Source organism: Haliotis asinina, chromosome 13 (genome assembly GCF_037392515.1).
Source record: "Haliotis asinina isolate JCU_RB_2024 chromosome 13, JCU_Hal_asi_v2, whole genome shotgun sequence".
Classification (NCBI taxonomy): Eukaryota; Metazoa; Mollusca; class Gastropoda; order Lepetellida; family Haliotidae; genus Haliotis; species Haliotis asinina.
In genome coordinates this window covers 2,961,039-2,987,629 of record NC_090292.1, presented here as the reverse complement: position 1 = coordinate 2,987,629, position 26,591 = coordinate 2,961,039, and the positions used below count along the sequence as shown (strand labels likewise).

Genomic DNA, 26,591 nt, shown 5'->3' with positions numbered 1-26,591 from the left:
GTCATGTGCTACAGAGAATTGTGGGTTATCCCCCTTGACACGAGGAAGGTAACCCTCAAATCTGAGACACTATTGACTTCATTATTGACCATTCCCAGAAACAGTGTGAATGTTGTAGAAGTTTATGCCATGTTAAGGATTTGCCATGAGGATAGTTAGGGTGTGGTCAAGTGATAGAGTAGAGTTTTTAGCCTCAGTGGTAGAGAACAGCATCTGCCCCTCTGGTAGTATGTATGTATGACAGACTGTAGTAAGACAGGGCACATCTCTGGGTCGTCGTCCGTGGGTAGTAACTGTATGTATGACAGACTAGTAAGACAGGGCACATCTCTGGGTAGTCATCCATGGGTAGTAACTGTATGTATGACAGACTGTAGTAGGACAGGGCACATCCCTGGGTCATCATCCATGGGTAGAAACTGTATGTATGACAGACTGTAGTAAGATGGGGCACATCTCTGGTTTATGTCCGTTGGTAGTAAATGTATGTATGACAGACTGTAGCGTAGTAGGACAGCACATCTCTGGGTCGTCATCCATGGGTACAAACTGTATGTATGACAGACTGTAGGAGGACAGGGCACATCTCTGGTTCATGTCCATTGGTAGTAAATGTATGTATTACAGACTGTAGTAGGAGAGGGCACATCTCTGGTTCGTGTCCGTTGGTAGTAACTGTATGTATGACAGACTGTAGTAGGACAGGGCACATCTCTGATTCATGTCTGTGGGTAGTAAATGTATGTATGACAGACTGTAGTAGGACAGCACATCTCTGGGTCGTCATACATGGGTAGTAACTGTATGTATGACAGACTGTAGTAGGACAGGGCACATCCCAGGGTCATCATCCATGGGTAGAAACTGTATGTATGACAGACTGTAGTAGGACAGGGCATATCTCTGGTTCATGTCCGTTGGTAGTAAATGTATGTATGACAGACTGTAGTAGGACAGCACATCTCTGATTCATGTCTGTTGGTAGTAACTGTATGTATGACAGACTGTAGTAGGACAGGGCACATCACTGGGTCCTCATCCATGGGTACAAACTGTATGTATGACAGACTGTAGTAAGATGGGGCACATCTCTGGTTCATGTCCGTTGGTAGTAAATGTATGTATGACAGACTGTAGTAGGACAGGGCACATCTTTGATTCATGTCCGTGGGTAGTAAATGTATGGATGACAGACTGTAGTAAGACAATACATCTCTGGGTCGTCCATGGGTAGTAACTTTGATAGACTGTAGTAAGATGGGGCACATCTCTGGGTCATCGTCCATTGGTAGTAACTGTATGTATGACAGACTGTAGGAAGACAGGGCACATCTCTCAGTCGTCTGTGGGTAGTAACTGTATGTATGACAGACTGTAGCAAGACAGGGCACATCTCTGGGTCGTCTGTGGGTAGTAAATGTATGTATGACAAACTCTAGCAAGACAGGGCACATCTCTGGGTCGTCGTCCGTGGGTAGTAACTGTTGTCTGTCTGTCTATCTGTGTGGTGTAGGTTCGAGTGGTATAAGTCACAGCCATGGCTCGCCCCAACTAGTAGACACCTTCAACAACCAAGCACCTCCAGCCAACTCAGCCAACCTCAGTCATTACCCAACCAGTAAGTACAAGCACCTGTTCCATGATGGACACATACACACATGTTAAGAGGCCAGAGTTTAGCAGAGATTTGATCCTGAAATCTGTGAAAGTTTCTGATTGTGATTGAGACAGTATTATGTTTAAACAGTTAGCTGTATTTGTTCTCTGTCACCTGTAGCAAGCAGTTTGTATTGTAATCTCCTGACAATTCAACACATGGTGTTGAATGTGACTCCCAAGAATTTGTAACTGAAATTTCAATGAAGACCGTAAACGTTGTGAAACCGACTCTTTGTGCGAATCAAGTATAATCAGACTTAACATGGTCGGCACTAATATCTCATATGTATATGACAGGAAAACTTTGGATGCAGTATTCACCATGAGCATACACTGGTGTGTGGATACGGTGCTATACAAATGGACTTTATATTACTATTATTGGGACAATTTGATATGGAGCTATGCTGTCTGTTATCACTGTTTTAGACCACACACCATGTACTGAAGGAGAAATATGTATCCACACATTTCACACATATATGTGAAGAAATGACACAAAGAAATACATACTGCAATCTGAGGGATGTACATTAATATTCGCTGCCAGATTCTTGACCAAATATATCATGTCCTGAAATTTAAGGCCTTTTTAAGTCTTGCAGTACCATAGGCTAAACCTCTTATCACCTTACAGGACCCTTATGTTTCCTGAAAGCACCTCCAAAATTTGTAATAAGGATCCTCTGGATCCTTATGTTTGTATTTCAAGATATATATAAGTAAACACAAGGTTAATAAGTATTGCCTGTTGAGGCTTCTGTGCCAACTTACAGAATGTTGAACCAAAAGCAGTCTTAATTCATAATAAAATATATGTAAGTTAGCAGTTTTAGCAGAACTCTTCTCTCTTTTTGCCGGACATGGACACTTTGTTAGGGTTCGTAGACAGCTGTTAGACCCCCAGATACTGAGACTCAGTGTGTAGTTCCGGCTAGCCATGATCTGGTGAGGTTTTTTTGTCAGTGTTGCTTGCTGTTCTGTTGTGAGACTTATGCCACTTGTACCAGCATGGTGGGGAATTTGTCAGGGGTGTTTGCTGACCGCTGGTGCGCCGTGTCTGTTTCAGGCTCGACAACAACGTGGGTGGGCAGCAACACTGCCACCTACACGCAGAACATGTCCGCACCACAGTTCTGTAAGTACAGCCCCCACATTCGGTGGAATAATCCTCAGCCAAACGCATTGATTGTGTTGAATGTGTCAGCAGAAAATGTATTAACAATGTGTGATTTTAGCTACAGTTTACTAGTGATTTTTAGTATTCTTGGTATTCTATTCAAACTCTTTGTAAGCTGCTTGTTTTGTAGCTGTTTGACAATCTTAGGGTAAAGTTTGATTGTCTGAATGATGCTTGAAACTTTATACAATGTGTGAGACATTGTTTGTCAGATGTTTGACACTGTTTTGAGGATATTTTTTGGACGTTTGTTGTGATTTTTAAGAATCGATTCAAGGATGTTTGACAGTTTTTGCAAAATGTTTGACATTGTGAGATGTTTGATTCTGCAAGGTGATTGACTTATTTTGCAATATGTTTAACACTGTTTTGCAAGATTATGGACTTGCCAGATATGTTGGACACTGGTAGCCTGATGTATGGCTGAAATATGTTCAACACTCATTGTAAGATGTTTTGCACTGAGATTTTTCGGGTGTGTGTAACACTGTTTGGGAAATTTGACATTGTTTGCAAGATGAATGAGAACTGTCTCACAGTGTTTCCTTGTTGTTTGATTGAGATATGTCTCACACTGTTTGCTGGATTTTGGACTGAGAAGTGTCTCATATTGCAATGTCTCCCACTGTTTGCTGGATGTTTGACTGAGAAATGTCTCCTAGTGTTTGTTGGATGTTTAACTGAGAAGTGTCTCCCACTGTTTGCTGGATGTCTGCTGGATGTTTGACAGAGAAATGTCTCCTAGTGTTTGTTGGATGTTTAACAGAGAAGTGTCTGTCAATAGTTGCTGGATGTTGTTTGTTTCAGGGAACAACAACCAGATCCAGTCTGACATGCAGACTCTGCCTCCTCTCACCAGCCAACCACGTACGTCTGTCTTTTTGCCACCACTTTGAAACATTAGATTTGGAATTGCTGATCAGCAACCCATGCTTGTCATGAGAGACGACTAACTGGGTTGAGTGGTCAGGCTTTCTTGTTTGTTTGATTCATATAATTGGATCCAAGATTCATGCCAGTGGTGTGAATCACTGGATTGTCTGTTCCAGATTCAGTTATTTTCAGACTACTGTCATTTGGTGGGAATATTGTTTTTGGGGGCATCTTACCACAAGCTACAAGCAAACAATAGTAACCATGGAAACACTTGTATCTGGGCCACCTTAGTGGATCAAGTGGCATGGTTTTACTATTTTCCTGTTCCGCAGTGTGAAGAAGTTGTGGTTGTACTGACATCATTTGTAAATCTGAGTGAAATGTTGCCCTCTGTCATGACGTTAAACATTCACTTAAGTTGTCTGCTACAAATTTACTGAAGATACAGTTGTTAGGTAGCCAGGTGGTTAAAGCGTTTGCTTGTCAAGATGAAAAACCAGGTTTGATTCTGTCAGTGAATACCAGATGTTGAGCCACCTGTTGTGATAGAATGTTGCTAACAGTCATGCAAAAACTATACTCATTCTTTCTGTAATGGCCCAGTGGTATGATTGCTGGCCATGTCATGTTTAAAGATGGTACTTGTTTCTATCTTGCCTACTCCTGGGTAGTAAGGAAAAACAAGGACTATTTACTTGTAGTTGTCAGAGTCAGTGAAGCATCCATGTTCAACCACAAGCGTCATGTGACTGACATATTACACCTGCAAGAATGGCTTTGGGTAACTGAAGAGATTTTCAAATGTTAAATGGGATGGTAGCTGAGTGGGTTGAGCGTTGCCTCATCAGGCTGAACATCAGGGTTCGATTTCCCACATTGGTACAGTGTGTGAAACCCACTCCTGGTATCCCCCGCCATGATATTGCTGGAAAATAGCTGAAACTGTAACGCTAAACTCCATCAACTGTTTAACACCATTTTGTCTAACCTCAGTTTAAGAATTACGTGTTGAATTGATTCCATCAGCTCCTGAGTTCTGGTGTACCATCACCTACTTCGAGTTAGACCAGCAGGTCGGTGAGACGTTCAAAGTCCCATACAGCTGCTCCACCGTCACAGTTGATGGCTACACCGACCCTTCCAGCATCGACAGGTTCTGCCTCGGCCAGCTCTCCAACGTACACCGGACAGAAGCTAGTGAACGAGCCAGGTAAGGCAAAGACGACCACAACTTTTGCCTTCCCTCTTACTCCCAACCCCTCTCCTTTCCTCTTGTGTAACCAGTCAGAGCACAGGCAAACTGTAGTGCAAAGGGTTGTGCAGCATAGAGAATATGACAAGTCTTCTTATATGTGAGCGAAGCAAGCAAAGGTTGGCAACATACTTTCTTAGCTTCCGATCGAAAAATATATTTCGTGTCAAAATATAATATTGCCACCATCAAAGGCATACTTCCATTTCCTCACTTGGCTGTGCTGTCACATTTCTTACGCCACGTTTAGTAATTACTCATGTGAAATATGTTTTTTTTCAACATTTTAAGAACAACTCGTGATATTTAGATCATTCTTCGCCTCCATTACTCCTGCCAACTTCCAGTTGAACGGAGTGACGGAACAAGAATAAGCAGAAATTAAAAAGAAGTACCATATTGCCTAATTTTACAGTGAACCTGTTGGAGTTTGCGTGTCTTATTTGTCGTCGCAGTTGTTAGAATTTTCGTAAATTTATTCTACATAAAAACACTTCTGGCGTAATGGGTGAATGATGCAGGGGAGGTTACTGTAAGTATTCCATATAGAATAATACCCTCCTGTTCCTTCACTCCGTTGAACCGGAAGCTGGAGGGGGGAATGGAGGCAAAGAACGGTCTGATATGCCACGAGTTGGAAATGTGACAGCACAACCCGGTGAAGAAATGGGTGTATACTTTTGATGGTGGTGATGTTTTATTTTGACATGAAAAATATTTTTCGAACCGAAGCGAGGAAAGTATGTTGCCAAACTTTTACTGGCTTCACTCGCATATAAGAAAACTGGTTATTTTCTTTATGCTGTGCAACCCTTTTGCTACAGTTTGCCTGTGGTCAGAGTCATCCTTCAATCTCCATCCCATCCCTGAAGATCTGTTTTGAACTGGCCTTCAGACACCCATTAATGTCATAAGAGGCTGCTTAATTAATTGATTAATTAGGTGGTCAGACTCACTGACTTTGACTCATGTCATCGTATCCTAACTGCGTAGGTTGATGTTCACGGTGTCAGTCTCCTGACTGCCTGCTTCTGATTTGATTATTCACAGACCACCTTCATAGAGCTGGAATGATGCTGAGTGTTGCATTAAACCACAGACAATCACAGAACATTAAGTCAAAGCATGTTAGTCTGAATTTTTGTTGCTCACAATGCAACTTGTTGAAAAGTGTTAGTCCAAACTTAAACTTGATTTCTGAAAGGTACACCTGAAATATTCATCTGGGGCCCTAAGAACCTCTTAGCACAAGGATAGAAATACTTTTTTTCTATCTGTCCATTGTTGTAAGCTAAACCTGTCTGAGTGTTTGACCATATGACTTGTGATTGTTTTAGACTGCACATAGGTAAAGGTGTGCACCTGAACTACCGAGGAGAGGGGGACGTGTGGATTAGGTGCGTCAGTGACCACAGCGTCTTTGTTCAGAGCTACTACCTTGACAGAGAGGCAGGGCGAGCCCCAGGGGATGCTGTGCATAAGATATACCCTAGTGCTTACATCAAGGTGGGTAACAGACTTAACAGTTGTTGTTGCTTGTCATGCTAGTGGCGTCACATGTTTGACAGGTGCTTGTCATTTTGGTAGCATCACGTTTGACTGGTGCTTGTCATGTTAGTCGCGTGACATGTTTGACAGGTGCTTGGTATGTCAGTGGCGTCACATGTTTGACAGGTGCTTGTTATGTTAGTGGCATCAAGTTTGACAAGTGCTTGTCATGCTAATGGCATCACTGTTTTGTTTGTGGTTGTGAGTTATTGGGTAGAAGGTTCTTGACTTGGGAGGCAGATGCTTGCCACATCATATGGATCAGGTCTTGAGATTTGTCTCACTATTTGTCATGTTACTGAAAACAGATGAACTGCATAATGATCCACAGTTACTTCTCTGTGCAAACTTCGCTCGTCAAGCTGAAGACCCGGGTTCGATTCCCCACATGGGTACAATGTGTGAGGCCCATTTTCTGGTGTCCCCCGCCGTGATATCGCTGGAATATTGCTAAATGCGGCGTAAAACCAAACTCACTCACTCATTCACTCTCTGTGCAAACAATGTAACTTTGTAGTTAAACACATCTGTATTTTCTTAATCCGATAAATTGTCTAACTGCATATTACTGCGATTGCGACAATACATTGTCTTCCCTTGTAAACCACTGTGCCACTTTTGAGCCTTTGGATTTCACACGAGCTTGTGGAATCTTAATCAGATAAATTACATCTGATGGTGTCTGCCATTGACTTACAGCCATAGACTTCTGTCCCTTTGCAAACATTGTGCCACTCTTCAACCTTTGTAGACCAAATATGCTTATGCAACTCTAGTCAGATATATAAGACCTGATATGGTACTATATCTGCACATAGCCATTGAGTGATCCTCTTGGCAAACATTGTGCCACTCTTTAATCATTGTTTCTAAAACTCTTATCCGACAAATTACATCTTATTAATGTATACATAATACTGGCCTTTTGCTGTGCTATTAGCTCGTAGCCAAGGAGGGACTTCCTTTTAAGAAAACATTTAGCCAATGATTTTTGTTTCTCAAATAGGCTTGTAAACCTTTATCAGCCAAATTACATCTAATTTGTTTACTATTGACCTGTGAATTCTTTTGCAAACACTGTGTCTTTTCTTGAACTTTGCCTCACAAACAATCAGATAAATGACATCAGATTTTATATAGTATTGGCTCACAGCTTGCAATTTTATTCTTAAAACGAAGTTGGGACAGCCATAGAGTTACTTCCCTTTGCTTTCATTTGTCCATCTCTTGAACTTCATAGAGATGATGGTACAACTATCCTTATCCATGTGAATGCACCTACAAGCTGGAATAAAACAAAAAATATGTTGTATGATGTATTTGTTCTGTTTGTTTGATCACTTGTTATTGTTTTCAGACATTTCTCAATGATATTCCTTATTTAAATTACCACAGGTGTTCGACATACGTCAGTGCCATCGTCAGATGCAGCAACAAGCAGCTACAGCCCAGGCAGCGGCGGCAGCACAAGCGGCGGCAGTAGCAGGGAACATCCCGGGGCCGGCATCAGTCGGAGGTATTGCCCCTGCTGTGGGTGAGTCCGGCACTGAGATCCACCCACACGCGACTCAGTGGGGAGGGGCACATGGCACACATGTCATTACTATAGTGGTAGACCTGGATCACAGACCACTTTCTTCAAAACATGCAGATTTAATGTGACAATTCTTATCACCTGTGCATAGGTTTTCACAAACTTGTAGAAAAACAAAACAAAACTGGTGAAGGTCAGAAACACCACTAGCCTTTAGTACCATTGGTCCATGCTTGCATCTGTTTACTCCGAGAAGCATATTTCCGGACCTTAGCAACATTTGTTACCATGACTGTCAAAAGTCCACAAACTTGAAGCTTACACACAATTTTCCTTAGTTTTTGGTTTATTGAAGTTATGTGAAGCAAAGTTAATGAATTCTTCAGGGATGAAAGTATATGAAAGGATACGTCATGCAGAGGGCTGAAAGACAGCTGCACAGACTTCAGCAAGGAATCTGCATGACATATTTGCCCCAAGCAGACTTGTTTATCCGGACCCAGATCGTGGTATGAATAAGACCTGTATATCCTGGACAGGATGTTAGACCTGTATATTTTGACCGTGGTATAAGACCCATATATCCTGACCAGGATGTTAGATCTGTATATTTTGATCATGGTATAACTAAAGCCTGTATATCCTGACCAGGATGTTCGATCTGTATATTTTGACCGTGGTGTAAGACCCATATATCCTGACCAGGATGTTAGATCTGTATATTTTGACCACGGTATAGGACATGTAGATCTGTATATTTTGACCATGATATAAGACTCTGTATATTTTGAGCATAGTATAAGACTGTGTATCCTGACCAGGATGTTAGATCGGTATATTTTGACCGTGGTGTAAGACCTGTATATTTTGACGATGGTGAAGACTGCAAACACCAGTGTAACCTCCGTACACAGTCATGTATGATGTCAGCTATGCCATGTGCCTCTCCCGCTATATTCCTGTTTCTCGCGTGTGGTGCCGACCACAGATGCTGCTCACAGTGGGGTAAGCTTTTGTTTCCTCTTTTGCCTTTTCTGTTGTTCTCCTCAGTTTCTTACTCCAACTCACTGGCATCGATATGACAATGTGCACATATCTACTGTCCAAAAGTACCGGGGTGAATGAGGGTGGACTATTGCCTCGAATTTACCTTGTGGACACATGAACACCATTTATCACTGGCACTGGTCTCTGTTGAACATTGTTGCAGACAGGTCACTAGCACTCTTTCACTTTGGCACAGATCATTTTAACTGCAACCTGTAAGCACCATGTTTATTGAAACAGTGTTTCAGATACTTATGCTATCCTTTTGACAAACAACTGTTCTTGTTACTGTGTGTTATCCAGGGCTTGGATGCTTATTCGATAAATCTGCTGCATGATGATTGGAAACACTGCTTTCCAATTTTGATTAATGCGATGAGACTTGCTGGAAATTCAATTGGTCTTAGTCATTGTGTCGAATATGAGAGATTAAGATGGTTCACACTTAAGATGATTGCAAGCTGCCCAGGACAACCCTGAAGTACTGCTTGGGAAACGAATTCAGATATCTTTGAAAATCCACCCAAGATCGTAAGAACAAGGAACTGATATTTTTCTGTTTGGGGATATCTGAATCGTGCAAAAGTGACACTGCAAAAGAAGGAGCCTGAAATATTGATTGCAGGTATACATCTGTTGACAGAATACAAGATAATACAAAATGATTAAGAATGACCTTCTGTCCAGGTACCCGAGTACTGAGTGAAATTGAGACGAGTAGTATAAACAATGGGGATTCTGGATCACTTCAAACAAATAAGTATATAATATCAAAAACATAGATCTAGACCCCCTTTCAAAGACACTAAAACCAAAATGACAGGCTGCCTCCACAGTGGGCTGGCATATTAACTTTAGTTACTAGATGTGTTTTCCGAGCATGGTAAAAAACTTAGCCAATGGAACAGTAGTTCCAGGCTTTCCATCAAAGCCCCCCTATTCCTTTATCAAAAGAATAATTGGAGAAATAAAACAGTCTCTCCATTGCTGGCTTCAAGCTCAACATAATAGGTGTTTAAGAACATGTTTTATTCAATTTTCAAACTTTGAATCAAGAACGTTATTATTATGTTCTTCAAAGGCATAATAAAGGCAAATAATTGAAGTCAAAACATTTATGAATCTGCAGAATTTAACTGAAAGCAAAATAAACCAGGGATGGCAAGTTTCCACAAATCTGCAGAAACATGCCAATTTAAATGCAAATCAATTAATCCTGGACCTGGTTGAGTTTCTGCAGACAACGGCTGATTTTCAGCTGAAATCACTTCCACCTCTTGCCATCTCTGATAAACTCGCATAGACCGGTTTGGTGTGTACTTGGCATACTGGTAGGTCAGTACAATTTCTTGGTTAGGCACAGATAACAAAAATTTAAAATACCACAAACTCCTTGAACTGTGCTGTTGTCTCACTAACGTGTTTCTGCTAGCTGACATCATGGCAGTATTGACATAGTTACCTAAGTGGAACTAATTAGAAATACAGTATAGCACTGTTCTTGCTGGCGTGTATGTACCTATTGTCTTCAGGACCCCGTGTTTGTCGTACAAGACGACTAACCTGATCGGGTGGTCAGGCTCATCATACACTATTGTCATCATATCAGTATTGTGATGATTGATGCTCGTGAACTGTAACTGATGCGGGAGGGTAGTCTAGTGGTTAAAGCGTTGTCCTTTAGGCCCAGACTCAAGCAGTCTAAGTAAACTTATCCTCAGTACTTTTTGTTACACTCCACCACTGAGTTTAACAAAACCTTATGGGAGGTCGTGTCTGGTAACCTTTGAGATTGACCAATCAGAACACAGCTTACCAAATCACGAAAGTGCACATTCGCTCATATCTTTTGAACTTTTTATCTCGAAAAGGTGTGTACCCGAACTATTCCGAATGCTATTTAGCGTACGATCGCTTCCGGGTGATGCACATGGCGTACATACAACCATGACAATGGTGAGTAAACAGTTGCTGAAAATAGTGTTTTTGACAATATTCAAGGATGTTATCTTACCAAAATATTAGCTAATGGTAACCATGTCAACAGAAACCCCAAAGCGTATATACTGCAGGTCAAATAACTGTGTTATATGCTGATTTTTGTTTGTTGAGAGATCTGTGTCGGTGACCTGAATATTTTGAAAGTCCATCAGATCCCTATATAGTAGCCGTTGTCTGATTGGTTAAATCTGTTTAACCGTCTTGCATTTGATTGGACTGTCATTGGTTGCTCAAAGGTTACCTGATGTGACCTTCTACTATGTTTTGTTAGACTCAGTGGTGGAGTGTAAAGAAATACACTGAGACTAAGTTTACTTAGACTGAGGCTCAAGTCCCCACATGATTGCAGTGTGTGAAGTCTTTCTGTGGTGTTCCCGTTGTTATGGTGCTGCAATATTGCTGAAAGTGGCGTTAAACCAAACTCACTCACTCACTCACTCACTCACTCACACACTGTGACAGATTTATGACAGTAGTTCACTTTGATTTGTGGTGTTTTTGTGATGTGCTTTCATGTCCATGTTTCCCTTCAACTGTTCAGCGTGTGCTTGTCCATGTTTCCCTTCAACTGTTCAGCGTGTGCTTGTCCATGTTTCCCTTCAACTGTTCAGCGTGTGCTTGTCCATGTTTCCCTTCAACTGTTCAGCGTGTGCTTGTCCATGTTTCCCTTCAACTGTTCAGCGTGTGCTTGTCCATGTTTCCCTTCAACTGTTCAGCGTGTGCTTGTGCAACATTCCCTTTATATACTTTGGACACTAAGATTGTGGATGGAATTGATCCAAGCTGTGCTGGTCGAATCAGGCTTTTCATTAGATGATCACACTGGATCATTTCATGGATGGCAGGTATTTCATTTGTTTTGTATACGTCATGACAGATGTGACATTTTGCTGAGTTCAGGGATTCAGAATTTTTTTGAAAGCCACTTGCCAAAGGGCAAGAGGCTTTAAGATTAAGAAAGTAACTTGTCCTGACAAATTTTCATTTGCCCTGCTTTTTATGACATATTCATGATGATGAAATTATGAAAGAATATATCAATATGTTTACTGGACTATGAAAGAATATATCAACATGTTTACTGGACTATGAAAGAATATATCAACATGTCTACTGGACTGTGAAAGAATATATCAACATGTTTACTGGACTATGAAAGAATGTATCAACATGTTTACTGGACTATGAAAGAATGTATCAACATGTTTACTGGACTATGAAAGAATGTATCAACATGTTTACTCCCGGGGTAGAATAGGCCTTCAGCAACCCATGCTTGCCATAAAAGGCGACTCAGCTTGTCGTAAGAGGCGACTAACGGGATCGGGTGGTCAGGCTCCCTGACTTGGTTGACACATGTCATCGGTTCCCAATTGCACAGATCGATACTCATGCTGATCACTGGATTGTCTGGTCCAGACTCGATTATTTACAGGCCGCCGCCATATAGCTGTAATATTGCTGAGTGTGGCGTAAAACTAAACTCACTCACTCACTCACTCAACATGTTTACTGGACTATGAAAGAATATATCAACATGTTTACTGGACTATGAAAGAATATATCAACATGTTTACTAGACTATTTATTGAACTGTAAGCAGAAATTATCCAATAGCCCACGGACACGTAAGATGCCATTATTGCATTGCCCAAAATGAAAACTAACTTGTCCTGGGAATCGGGAGATGGATTTTTGAACTGCTGAGAGCTGACTTTAAGGAGATCAGGTCGTCATGTTGTTTGACTTCACTGATCACATGCCAGTCTAATCCCTGCCATTCCGTGTCTCGTTTGATGTTGCCAGACTCGGTTAACTTTCAATATGTCATGGTATTGTGAACCAAGATTAACTCACCCTTTCACTCCACTCACTCATTTCACTTCCTTCAAATTCAATCACTCAAGAACCCTCCCATCATGTCACATGTCTGTAACTTACGTTTCACTCACTCACTCACTCACTTACTACATTATTGCTCCTGTAATTCAGTCCCTTTATGCCTCTTCAGGACTGTCTGCAGCTGCAGGGATCGGAGTGGATGACCTAAGGCGGCTGTGTATTCTACGACTGAGCTTCGTGAAAGGCTGGGGTCCTGACTACCCACGCAAGAGCATAAAGGAGACGCCATGTTGGATTGAAGTTCAGCTGCACCGACCTCTCCAGCTCCTGGATGAAGTCCTGCAAGCCATGCCCCTCAACGACCCTCGACCTCCACGAGGGTTCTTCCTGGGCTGAGTGCCACGTGTTGTATGGGTATTGTTGACGCTGTGTGCGAGTGTTGTGTTATACTGGTCTTCACTGAGACGACGGCTACAAGGCAAAAGGTGTAGCAGTCAACCGAGTCGGCAGAGTGAAGACAATGACGGGGAGGACAGAGAGACGATGCCAAATCTACATCAAACCAAAGCATTCTTGTATCTGAGTATTGTACTCCAATGTTATCAGGGATAGAGAACTGAATCAGTGGAGTTTGTTTGGCTGTTATTTTTCTATGAAATTTGCAGGTGTTACTTCAGGTTGACTTGTGCTGCAGACGTTGCTGTAAGAAACATAACAATAGTCACCTGGGCTCTTATTCTCAAAACGTTCGTAGCTCTACGAACTTCTTAAGCTCATTCTTAACACATGGGCTACGATCAAAGTTCTGAATTCTTAGGGCTACGAATGTATCGAGAATAAGGGCCCTGCTCCTGCCTGAATAATGAGGCTGTAGAAATGTATTCTCCTTGCAATATTTAGGGAAAACAATATGTTTTGCTTATGGCAGTCGAGAACACTGGATTGAACTATACTGGTATTATTATGAGAAGATGTTAGTTTAGTGTGACTCGTATAAGCTTAAGGTATTTTGACAATCTGAAATTTAGCAAGACGGGCTTCGGACTAGTGGAAAATGTTGGAAACTGCTGCGTCATTTCTGATGTCTGTCTTGTGATGGTACGTCGGCTTACGTTTCATGCAGTTTCCACTAAATGCCCCTTGTCTCTGGAACTACATCTACCATGTCCTGACTGGTACATTGAGGTTGCCTTGCAGCTGGTTGACCGAAACACTTACTGAAGTGCTAACAATACTGCAAATGAAGGGAAAGTTAATACCTCAAGGTCCAATAAGACCTAAAGGTCAAGGTCATGGCCTGACTACAAGGTCAATGTCTAATATGTCCTTACTTGGTTAGTTTGGATTAAAATCATTGAATGCTTGATAGAATCAGGGTTGTTATATCAATCAGGTCAAGGTCATATCAACCAATGGTCAAGGTCATGACCTGACCTTACTTTGAATGTAATAGAATATTTTAGAATTAGGTGTTTAAATGTATTCTAATGTACTGTATTGTGATGTAAGCTTATCAAGCTTGTATTTAACTATTCATATATACCATAGTATTATGGAGCGAGGGAGTACTGAAGGATTTGGAGCTGATGTGGAGGGTTCTATCACTGGATTGTCTGGTCCAGACTCGATTATTTACAGACCGCCGCCATATAGCTGGAATAGCGCTGACTGTGGCGTTAAACATCAAGCAAACTTGTTTTAGTGATTCATGCATTCTTGTATTTAAGCATAGGCTATCATCCACAAAGAAGAGTTTAGACATGGTGAGCCATTTTTGCACACCGAGGTGTTTCTGTTTGTGTATCATATCTGTCATACATTATTACACATTTTATAATATCTTCCAAGCTGAACTTATCCTTCTGTTTTATGTAGGTATAGTCTCTATGGAGGGGCTGAACTGATCTGTTTGTTTTATGTAGGTACAGTCTCTTTTAAGGGGCTGAACTGATCTGTCTGTTTTATGTAGGTATAGTCTCTATGGAGGGTCCATTGATAGTTCAACCCTGCGGCAGTGTGTTATTCAGAAGCACTCAGAGTGTTGACTTAATCAGGGGCTGACAAGATTGAGTATTTATTCCATTTCTTGTAATAATACCTTGAGGGTTTGACATTTGTCAGACTGCAGACCTTGGAAGATGTGTTTAAATCTTGAACTTGAAAGTTTCACTTGTTGATTGTGCTAGTTTGGTATTTACCATAGTCCAGCTGTTCACTATTCTTTGGAAAATTGAGAAACCCTGAGGAAGCGCAATACTTGATAGTTGTGGGGCACAGTGGTGTAGTGGTTAGCATGCTGGCCTTTTACACCAACGGTCCGGGTTTGAATCCCAGTGGAGACACCAGAACATTTGTGATCTGGGTCTCCTACTGTGTTGTGTCCCTGGGCAAGGCACTTCATCCACATTGCTCTCAGTCCACCAAGCTGTGTGAAATGGGTACCTGAGAAGGGGATGTACGTACCAGTACTGTCACATGAAGTGCTCATTTATTGACATCTCTATCAGCTTGTAGGCCAAATGGTCAGTGGTTGGATCCACAGTTGAGTACACAACCATGGACTGCTTGGCATTCAGTATAAGGAGAATACAGCATGTAGCTGTTTGGGTGGACTGCGTATATTCTGATAGTGTACTGTCATCCTAGAAAATGCTTGAAGTTTCATAACCTATGCACTGCTACTGGTGTCATCCTAGATGCAGTGGTTTTAGATTCATCCTAGACACAGTGATTCTTAGATTCTCCTTGATGCAGTGATTCTTATCTCATCCTGGATGCAGTACTTCTTGGCTTGTCCTTGATGTAGTGCATGTAGTGTCATCCTAGATGCAGTACTTCTTGTGTCATCATAGATGCAGTGCTTCTTGGATTGTCCATGATCCTGTGCTTCTTGTGTCATTCAAGATGCAGTGCTTTATTGTCATCCTAGATAGAGTGCTTCTTGGGTTGCCCGTGATGCAGTGCTGTATTGTCATCCAAAGTTATAGATGAAGTGCTTTATTGTCATCCTAGATGCAGTAATTCTTGGGTTGCCCTTGATAGGGTGCCTCTTCTTCCAGGAAGAAGTATGTCGAAGTCCATCCAAACTTTAAATATTCAAATATATCATACATCGTGTGATGTAATTTTCACTCCGTGCTTCTAAAAGACAAACACTGCTCTGTCATCCGACCTCCAAGGTTTCTGTGATGTCTCGGTGTCACTACCTCCAAGGTCTGCAGTGCTTGTGTGTAAGGTTCTGGAGTGAGACAGTTGAGGAGCTAGGCTGTGTCTGCTTGTGCTCGATGTTTGTGTTTTGTCTTCCATCATTGACTTATGTGATGTACCGTGTGTTGAGAACTGGCTGCCTCCAACTGAAATCAAAGTGTCCAAAATTTTGAAACATCAATACATTTCATTCAATTTTGTCCAAGGTTTTCAAAGGGGTTTCATTTTGCTTAATGTAATGTAGGGAACACTCATACACTTAAGTTAATAACGATTGTTGAAAGAATTTACAATAGAACGTATTACACTAAAATGGTGGAATTGTTTGTCATGCACCCCTCAGAAATATGATCTTGGTTGTGGGTAAGTCAGTGTACATATCTGTGTTACCATGGTTACTTGTCAATATCATCAGTGCTATATCTTGTCATGTTGTTACCATGGATACGTCATGTTGTTTACTTCCAGCCATCATTATGTTTGATTACAATGTTGTCACGGTTACAGTACAATTTGAACAAGACTTGCTACCATCTACCACTTTTGTTAGTAGAGGCAGATCCTCTACATCCGTAGAGGTCGATCCTCCACATCAGTGTTTAATGCCAGGCTTCTTCAAGGAAACTCTATCATCAAGCAGCGTCTATGGTCACCGAAAGTAGATGTACTGGAGTAGATTGAGGATTTTAAAACATGTACACACAAAGCAGACTGACTGACAGTTTAGTGTTTGGGGCAGGAATTTTTGTTTGAGATGAGATTTTTAGGTCAATTTGATGCACATTATGAAAAACGTCTTTCAGTCACAGCAGATTGTTTCTGAACACCCGTCCTGTCCTTCAAAGATTTATATGCTTAAAGCCTGAAGAAACTTCTTGTCAAGTATGACTCGATGATTTCCCCTTTTTCAAAAATATTGTAGGTCTGTTCCGAGAAGTAGGAATGGTCAGACTTGCATACATCTGTTGATTTTATAGCTATTTTAGATTGTAGGATTCACTTACTTGGGACAAGTTCCTTATGTTGCTCCTGAGATTTTATAGAAACTTTTATTATGAAATTTGCTTATGGAGAGCACAATGTATGATTCTATTTTTAAAAAATGTAATTGAGAAATGAAGTCTCATGACGTTGAAATGATGAATCCACCTGATAATTAGGTATATAACGTGATTATATACCTCTGGATGACTATGATTAACCAACCACAATCCAGTATTTACTGAAGTCATGGTAGAATATCCATTTAGCCATTTGGTTTACAGATCCATTGTCAGACTTCACAGGGCTCCAGATAAGGGCCGTATTGGTGTATGTACGGATAAAAAGCATGCACGATACGGTAGGAAAAAAATCAGAAAACGCAGCAGATGCGCACCATGGCAATGGTGTATAGTCTTTACGGACATATTTATCTGAAAAAGTATTGCTTTATTGTTTTTTGACCTGTTTACACAAGAGTAGCAATGTTGTGGTATGAAACAAAACATGAGATTACTTACTCGCCATTAAATTCCAGTCAGTATTTGATGTTAATCACATCAAAGGTACTAATTGAGTCTGTCTCCAGGAATTGTCTTCAAATGTGCTACTGAGTGTCCAATCAAAATGCTCTGTGGTGATACAGTCGTTTTATACAATTTTATATCAAGGACTTGAGGACTCACCTTATTTTCACCAGGGTATACTATTTATCTTGTCAGTGGCATAGATGTGATGAATTGCGTTCCTTGTCTAGTGTCTTAAGCAGTCAGGTGGAAACAGGTAATATCATCCACATTGATGTAGATAAAAAGCCAAAGATCAAATATTTTGTACTCAGATATAAACTATTGAATGGTTAGGGAGTGATAATTTGTTATTAGACAAATAGTTCATTTAAAAGGGTAGCTGGGATCGGAGTATAATGTATGTGAAGTTTGTAAGGTAGACCTATAGTTGTTAGTAGAGCCTATACACAAATGAATGTCTGTGAAATCTCTGGTGGATACGCTCTTATCGCATTGATAACGACCGGTCCAGGAACCGATTCACTTTCTCTCTGTTTTTTGCATGCTTAGAATCAACTGCTATGTCTCAGGCTCTTCAAAATTGGGAGATGGGAACAGATGATGCCACGATTCCAGAAATTCAGGTTCTAGGATGTTGGTTGGCGTGCTATGGTGTAATGGAATAACCAGTTTAAGCAGCATCGCTTACCATTGAATTTTCTTGAGCGGGAACGTTTTCAACCATAGTGCTTCTTTGAAGGGTAGATACTGCAGGAAGACTTTGAAACCCTCTATCTTGTCCATTATTCGTCTTTTGTAAATCCTGAAACCAAATACTGATTTCTATCTTTTCAGGAGATAATAGTTTTCCAAAACAATTTTACCCCCTCCCCTCCAAGAAGATGGAAGTTTCCAAATACTATGCACCGAACAGGAGTTATACTGTAGGTGTCCTTTACACAGACCACAGACGTGGCGCAGATCATATTGTGCAGGCACTATTTATGGAAGCATAGCAGAGTTTAAACAAGCACATAAGGTCTCATATTTGTTCATTTATCAACTATTTCTGTATTTTGATGTCTACGTTTAAGGCTTGGCATTCCACCATGTAGTGTTTTCATCTAATCTACTGTATGGCTTTTACAAAGATAATCATTGGAATCTTCTGCATTTCAAACCATCTACTGACTTTGGATGCATTTGAACCATGTAGGGTGATACTGGCAGACAACAGGATCCTATGGCAGGATAAGTGTTCTACAGTTGTCGGAAATTGTATTGGACTATTGTCGGACTATTGCAATATCTTGTTTTATCATCCAAAATAGAAGTTATTGCTTGGATGATATCAAGAGATAACTCCAAGTTCCGAGGAATTGCATCAGTATACTTGCAAACCATTATGACATCATAAGTTAACATGACATCACTTAGTTTTGCCTATTGAACTGGCTCACTGTTCATTTTCCAGCTCAAAATAGTGTTACTTGTATGAAATTAAAATATTTAGAAGTGCCAATGGGAATTTTTCTTCATACATCGCAAAAGTTGTTAATGTCAAGGCTTACCTTGTTCACATACATTGATATATCAGATCTCGAAAGACATTCAATACGAGGATCAACATACATCAGGGTTGTTGTACTGGTAGTCTCATGATTGTAGTACTTATACTGAAGACTCATGCCTGATGCACCATATGTAGAAACCCTCTGGCATGTTACTTAAAACAGTCGTCACTCAAATCATTAGGCTGCACTAAAATCTTAATCTTTTGTGTAAAAACTGAAACGGAATGACTTTATCACCTTCAAAAGTTTAGTATGTGAGGTAAGGTTTCCTGGTTGCTGAAACTTGAATTTCCACCAATCTGTGTGTAAACACCTGTTATCATCCCTGTGGGAGGGTGGGTGTCCAATTGTGCTGAAACTGGCATGGTGACAGTTGTCATGAGAACTGATCCATGGTCAAGTGATGGTTTGACATGCAGTTGCAGGTGATTGTGGGTTTCTGGCAGGCGAGTAATGGCAGTGATACCTAAAGAATTATACAGTTATCGGCCGTTGTGTCATAGGCTTCATCTTGTATCATCTCTGTAACGAATGTGAAATAAAGTCATGTTCAAATTTTATTGGCTTGTCTCATAACCTTTGCTGCAGGTTGGTCTGCTGGATTCTGTCCCCTTGCTGTTCTCAGGATTTGAAGATGACCTGCATGCTGCTTGTTATATTTTAATTATTTTTTAATGTAAATCGGTAATTTTATCTATTATTTCCTACAAGGGTGAACATATCAGGGTTCATATTTTCGATACAATGCCGCAGGGAAAAATATCTCTTTGTCATGGTAACGTGACGTCTTGGCGTCACAGTTCTTCTGTGACGTTGCGTTCTACATTCGGCGACGTTGGGTAGCTAATCCAGGTTTGAAAGTACATTTGGATTTATTTTCCCCAATTTAACAACTTAGGTATTAAACAGAATGATATATTCGTAACATACTGAACATGTAATATGTTTACGACTATATTGTTTAGGACTATGACGTAAACATAGTATGACATGGGCACTCATATGTCCTCTATATCTGACACCTCTCCTTCCTGTGTAGGCGAGTGGAAACATGTTTGGTCTCTGAATGTTTCCAGGGTTAAAGCAAGTCTTCCAAACACACCCAGCAGCTACCACCACTTGGATAGTGTCACAGCATCAATGGCAGACTAGGATACGTTGCATCGACCGGACAGTTCAGTTCACCAGTGCTGTCCACTTGCGCTTGTGAGTTAAGCAGACGCGGGTTGTCTGTGATCAAGTGTGGTATGACGGGTGGCCCGCATAATCATGTTCATCGGTATGCACTGCATGTACACTAGCCTACATCTGCTCATTCACAAACCATTACTATCTGCTCACACTGTTAGCTCACACTGGTCATGTGACATCCTGAAGTGTCATTCTGAATGTGTTAGGTTAGTTCTACGTTGCTTTTAGTCTTGTTCCAGCGGTATCATGACAGGGGACACTACAAACGGACTTTCATTTTCTCTGCAAGGGACTCGTGATGCTTATCATAAGAAGTGACTACAGGATCCGGTGGCCAGGCCCACTGACACGTCCTTGGGTCCAAATCGTGTAGATTGATGCTAATGCTGCTGATCACTGGATTGTCATTCCCAGACTTGGATTATTTACAGACTGCCGCCATATTGCTGGAATATTGCTGAGTGCTGCACAGAACTAACATGGTCGGTAATTCATCTGTATTAAATTGTCGTTGGGATCAGCTGCTCTCCACGGTGTTGTTACTGCATTAGCATTTTTAAATACCACATCCCTCAGAAAATGAAATCTTTTGAATTAACTCTCTCTCTCTTTCACGAATTGAAATCAGACAAGCGAAGCAACTTAATTCCCTCCCACACACAAACACAATCCTCTCTCTCTCTCTCTGGAAGACCTAAGGTTGGTAATCATGGAAGGTAATGAACATCAAGCAGCAGCGAGGTTGTTTCATGCTTATAGTAATATTCAGTATTCCAGCAATAGCACGTCTGGGACTCCAAATAGGTTTCACACTCTGTACCAATGTGGAGACTAAAATCCTGTTCTTGGGTGTGACGAGCGAGCGAGCACCTTGACTACTAGGTGAACCCACTGCTAGTAGGTTAGGAGTTCGTTGTGTGAGACTGAATACATAAGTAAATATGGAGGATGTCCCAAAAGTGGTAAGCCTCACTATATTCTCAATGTCTAGTGTTAGAGAAGCTTCCATTCTATTTTGAAGGAATCATTAGCAAAGGCATGTCCAGAAGTTCACATGTGTGGTTAACGAGATATTTGTCATCACAACACATTGGGGTGTAATATTTCTTAAACATAACAAGAAGTGAAAAACAATCTGTCACTTGGTACCTCTTGGATGATGGCATGTGCTCAGATATTATGATATGAAATATGTTTAGTACAGAATGGATCACTTCATGTCATATTCACCATTCAAAGACTTGGACTGCTTGATTTATGGCTAGAAAAGGCTATTTCCAATGGACAACCCCCAATGGACAACCCCCATTTTAATCTTTCAAACACATTTTGTCCAGACATTCTGATTTGCACGGTTTACAATATACTGAGAGCTGACACTTGTGTGACCATTCAGTATTTCCTTTGAACCCTTGGTATCATGAATAAGTGAAAAAATAATAATAAGTTTCTTTTAATTTACATCATCTGAAAGTAGGGGTGGGTAGTGTCTCCGAAACAGAGTCTGTCAGTTAACATCGTGGGGTGGGAGGCTGGAGAGTCACTGTAACATGCGATTGTATTTTCAAATTACATTTTTATGCATTTTTTCATAGCTACGTTTGATTCTAGAGGACTTCTGCTTATCTCAAACACAAAATGTTTCTGTCATTTTTGTTTCCTGAAGTTTGTGATGTATTTATTGCCTGTGTTGCTTTTCTGGCGGATGCCAAGATAAAAAGTCAAAGAAAGCAGAATCGTGAGGCTGGAACATGGTAAAATCAATAAATCTGCTTGAGCTTGACAGATTATAGAAAATATAGATATGTAGAAAAATAAAACATAAAAACAGTTGCATTTTTATAATTGTCCAGGTGAGGTCAACCACTTTTGGGACACCCTTTGTGTGCAATGTGTTATTTTGCATCGCTATATGACAAATGGCATCAACTGAGCGCCTAAATATTTTCTCACCTGATTTCGGGGCGGTGGGGTGGCGTAGTGGTTAAGGCGTTCCCTTGTCACACCGAAGATCCGTGTTCGATTCCCCACAGGGGTACAATGTGTGAAGCCCATTTTCTGGTGTCCCCTGCCGTGATATTGCTGGAATATTGCTAAAAGCGGCGTAAAACCTAACTCATTCACTCACTCACTCTCACCCGATTTCCAAACGGGACAATTCAGAAGTATGATCCCTTGCTGACAATCTACAGGGGTCACTACATAACTGGTAACTGACCAGATTTTCTGTATCAGCAAGTCATACCCAGAAATATATTTCATAAAGTTCCCTCTCCAGAAGCTGGGTAGTTGACACAGCATTCTCCAAAGACATACGTAACCATGGCAACAGTCCCCATATCATGTTTATCTTGTCTCCTCAGCCTTTACACTGGAGCAAGATGGTTGAGGCACCTGTGGACTTTAGGTAAATTGAACTCATCTCCAGGGAGTCGTTAAACATATACTGAACACCTGAAGACTTGCAAATCTGTTGTTTTTTTTGTCAGGTTTTTAAATAGATGACACACTTGCTTTTATGAAATTTCATTTTTTTCAAGACTTGTGTTTCTTTGCTGTTTACTGTAGTTTGTTTTGGTTTGATTGTTGTTTGGCACCATGCTCTGCAAAGTTACAGCTTGATTATGGCAACTGAGGATAGTTTTCAAACAAACTGGTCCTGACAAACCCACCCTGTAAGTGCAGCTTACAGAAACAGCTACATAAAAATAGAACATACAGTCTGTTTGGCTCAAAAGCAGACCGATGAACTGCAATGTAACTCAAAAACTAATATGCATAACATACTCAGTGAAACGCTGATCATAATCAGAACATCATACCAACTCTGTCAGGTTTTTGGAGAACATTTTTCCTTAAAATAATAATTGTTTAACAAACTGTCATTAAAATGTTGACACAGTTCACTATTTGTTGGAGGAGTACAGAGAAAGAGACAGCCATGTGTGCAAGAAAGCATGGAGATAGCACAGCATAGGTTAATGAATAAATAACTTTCTAGGCACTTGTGCACGTGCTTCTTGAACACCTGGCTGTCCCATTTTCTGCACTACTCCTTCGTAATAAACAGTGAACTGAGTCAATATTCTAATGATAGTTTGTTAAACAACCTTATTATTATTAGGACAAAAACTCTGCAAAAACCTTAGAGAGTTGGTATGATGTTTTGATTATGATCAGCATTTCATTGAGTTTGTTATGCTTAATAGTTTTCGAGTTACATTGCAATTCATCGGTCTGCTTTTGAGTCAAACAAACTATAGAACACCACTCAGGTAAATGACAGTCTCATGATCCATTTGACCTGGGAAAAAACTTCATGGCCACAGACTTAAGGCTGGCCAAATATAGTGCCTACTCAGTTGTCAAGTGGTCTTCTCTGCCCTTAGCTCTCTGACATAATGACTCATGAAGACCTGGGTAAGAACTGATCTCCAGGTAGTCAGACTCACTCATTTGGTTGACATGCTGACATGCTATTGATCACAGGATTGTCTGGTCCAGACGATATTTACAGATGGCTGCCACATAGCAAGAATATTGCTGACTTCACTCACTCACGTTTTCACATACCCACATATACCTCACAAATAGTGGTGAGTGGTACATTTTTGAGAGCTTTCATATGAAGAAACGAGCAAACTTGATTGCAAAAATATTTTATCTGTATAAATATATTATGAAGTACAGTTATATAATTTAAAAACATTTGATTAAAGAGCATTAAAAATTGATAACATAATCATATATTATTATAGCTGAGAATAATTAGTGTAGAGGCACAGGACCAGTAAAGCACAAGACATTCCCCTAGTTCAATAAGCACTAAAGTTCTATCCTGAATATCTGTGTATATACTGGCCCTTCCAAAAATCCCTGCCAGTGATCTCTTTAAGTATAGGAGAAAAAAACCCTCCAACAATGTAAAACCAGAGGAGAGGGGTGATGATTTTACATGGTCTGCCAAAACCTAGGAGAAGTGTTTACTCTAACATATATACCGTCAATGATGGATAATTACAATGTAGATGATCATTTAATGAAGCTACATAACAATAACTGAAGCACAAGTAAAATCAATTTACTGACAGTAACTTGAAATAATCCAACTCTACTTCCTCGTCAGCCTGGTAGCCGTGTAGTAGAGAGCATCTGCCTACACAGCTGAAAAATACAGTTCCAATCTTGCTTGGGAAAACGTGCCCTTGGAACACTGAATGGCATTTTTCACTTGACTTCAGACTTCAAACAATAGTATATCATTTGAATGTTCTTGTTCCCATAGAGTTAGGAAAATATGCTTACAAAAAGTAAAACCTGTGAAGAGGTCTTACTACCAAAAAGTACACGGGTCATTATAAGATGACATATCCCCCCAGTCCCCCCACGTATTTGAAAGGACAAATAATCTGAACATTACTTGATATTTTTTTGGACTACGTTTGAATCGCTTCCATGGAAATCATGGAAAATATGAATGCCATATATCTGTAAACAGCAAAAGGCACCACTTCACCATCTGTCTGATATATCTGCCAAGATCTGTTGAAAGATATGAAATGCTTTTTGAGTTGTGCTCTGGAAACGAAGCCAACTCCTCCCTTTTGAGACTAAGTCCGAATTGTTTCCATGGAAACCGGGAAAAACAGAGATGCCAAACCTTTGTAAATAGCAAAAGTCACCACTTTGTGGTCTGCCTCACATATCTGCCATGTTTGGGAGAAAGTTTTCAAGTTGTGCTCCAGAAACTAGGCAAATCCCTCCATTTGAGATTAAGTCAGAATACTTTCTGTTGAAATTGGAAAAATGATAAATCACAAAATCCTGTGAATAGCAAAAGGCACCGCTTTGGGGTCTGCCACACATATCTACCAAGATCTACTGACAGATATAAAGAAGTTCTTGAGTTCTGCTCTTGAAACGAAATACACCTCTCACTTTTGAGACTAAATAAAAAATGTTTCCATGGAAACCAAGAAGATAATAAATCACAAAAACCTGCAGATAGCAAAAGGCACCACTTTGGGTTCTGACTGACATATCTACCAAGTTTTGCAGAAAGATATTGAATGGTTTTTGAGTTGTGCTCCAGAAACGAAGCCAATCCCTCTATTTTGAGACTAAGTCCAAAACATTTCCATGGAAACCGAGAAAATGATAAACCACAAAAACCTGTATATAGCAAAAGGCACCACTTTGGGGTCTGCAACACATATCTACCAAGTTTTGCTGAAGGATATTAAGAAGTTTTTGAGTTCTTCTCCCGAAACAAAGCCCATCCCTCCATTTTGAGACTTGGTCCACAACGTTTCCATGGAAATTGAGAAAATAATAAATCACAAAAACCTATAAATAGCCAAAGGCACCATTTTGGGGTCTGCCACGCATATCTACCAAGTTTTACTGACAGATATCAAGAAGTCCTTGAGTTCTGCTCCAGAAATGAAGCCGATCCCTTCATTTTGAGACTAAGTCCAAAACGTTTCCATGGAACCCAAGAAAAATGACAAAAACCTGTAAATAGCAATAGGCACCACTTCAGGTTCTGACTGATATATCTACCAAGTTTTGCAGAAAAATATTGAACAAAGCCCACCCCACCATTAGAATAACTACAAAATGTTCCATGGAAAAACAAAAAAAAATAAAAATGCCAAAAATCTGTAAATAGCAAAAGGCACAACCATAGGTTCAGATTATTATATCTATCAAGTTTGGCCTAAAAATATTGAACGTTTTTTTGAGTTATGCACTGGAAACAAAATGATTGCGATGAGGCGTTGACTTTATCCCCCCGTATTACATGCCAGGGGGATAAGAATCTAGGAAGAGGTCTTACTTACAAAACAAAAACATCAAAGGCGGTTATTCTGGGAAAACAAGCAATGACCAAATATATAGTGAGAAGCACACTTCAGATTTATGTTTATATGTTCTCTATCTATAGATTGATAGCTGATGTCTACAGTATGGTAAGCGATGGTAGATATTTTAGCCTTTCTCAAAGACAATTCCACACAACACACCCTGAATGCCCACCTCGCATCCCTCTCACAACAACCCACCCTGAATGCCTGCCTTCCACCCTTCCTCTCTCAACCCACCCTGAATGTGTTCACCATTGGGCACCCCTCTTTCACAGGGGTTCAAAAATCTCATCCCCCAACGCCTGCGACAAGTGAGTTTTCAT

At 40.5% G+C, this 26,591-nt stretch overlaps 1 protein-coding gene across 6 annotated transcripts in view; it reads left to right on the top strand.

Moving 5' to 3' along the window:
* Nucleotides 1–19,770, top strand: part of LOC137259229 (mothers against decapentaplegic homolog 4-like) — a 39,300-nt gene extending 19,530 nt beyond the window's left edge. For 2 of the 6 annotated variants that reach the window (XM_067796855.1, XM_067796854.1), the window contains exons 7-13: nucleotides 1,514–1,618; nucleotides 2,729–2,797; nucleotides 3,647–3,706; nucleotides 4,742–4,925; nucleotides 6,305–6,473; nucleotides 7,911–8,049; nucleotides 13,109–19,770. In XM_067796855.1, the coding sequence (XP_067652956.1) occupies nucleotides 1,514–1,618; nucleotides 2,729–2,797; nucleotides 3,647–3,706; nucleotides 4,742–4,925; nucleotides 6,305–6,473; nucleotides 7,911–8,049; nucleotides 13,109–13,335 (953 nt within the window). In that variant the 3' untranslated portion in view covers nucleotides 13,336–19,770. The remainder of the gene's footprint in view (nucleotides 1–1,513; nucleotides 1,619–2,728; nucleotides 2,798–3,646; nucleotides 3,707–4,741; nucleotides 4,926–6,304; nucleotides 6,474–7,910; nucleotides 8,050–13,108) is intronic. The other 4 variants (XR_010954702.1, XR_010954703.1, XM_067796856.1 and 1 more) reach the window with 4 other exon arrangements.
* Nucleotides 19,771–26,591: the final 6,821 nt, after the last annotated feature.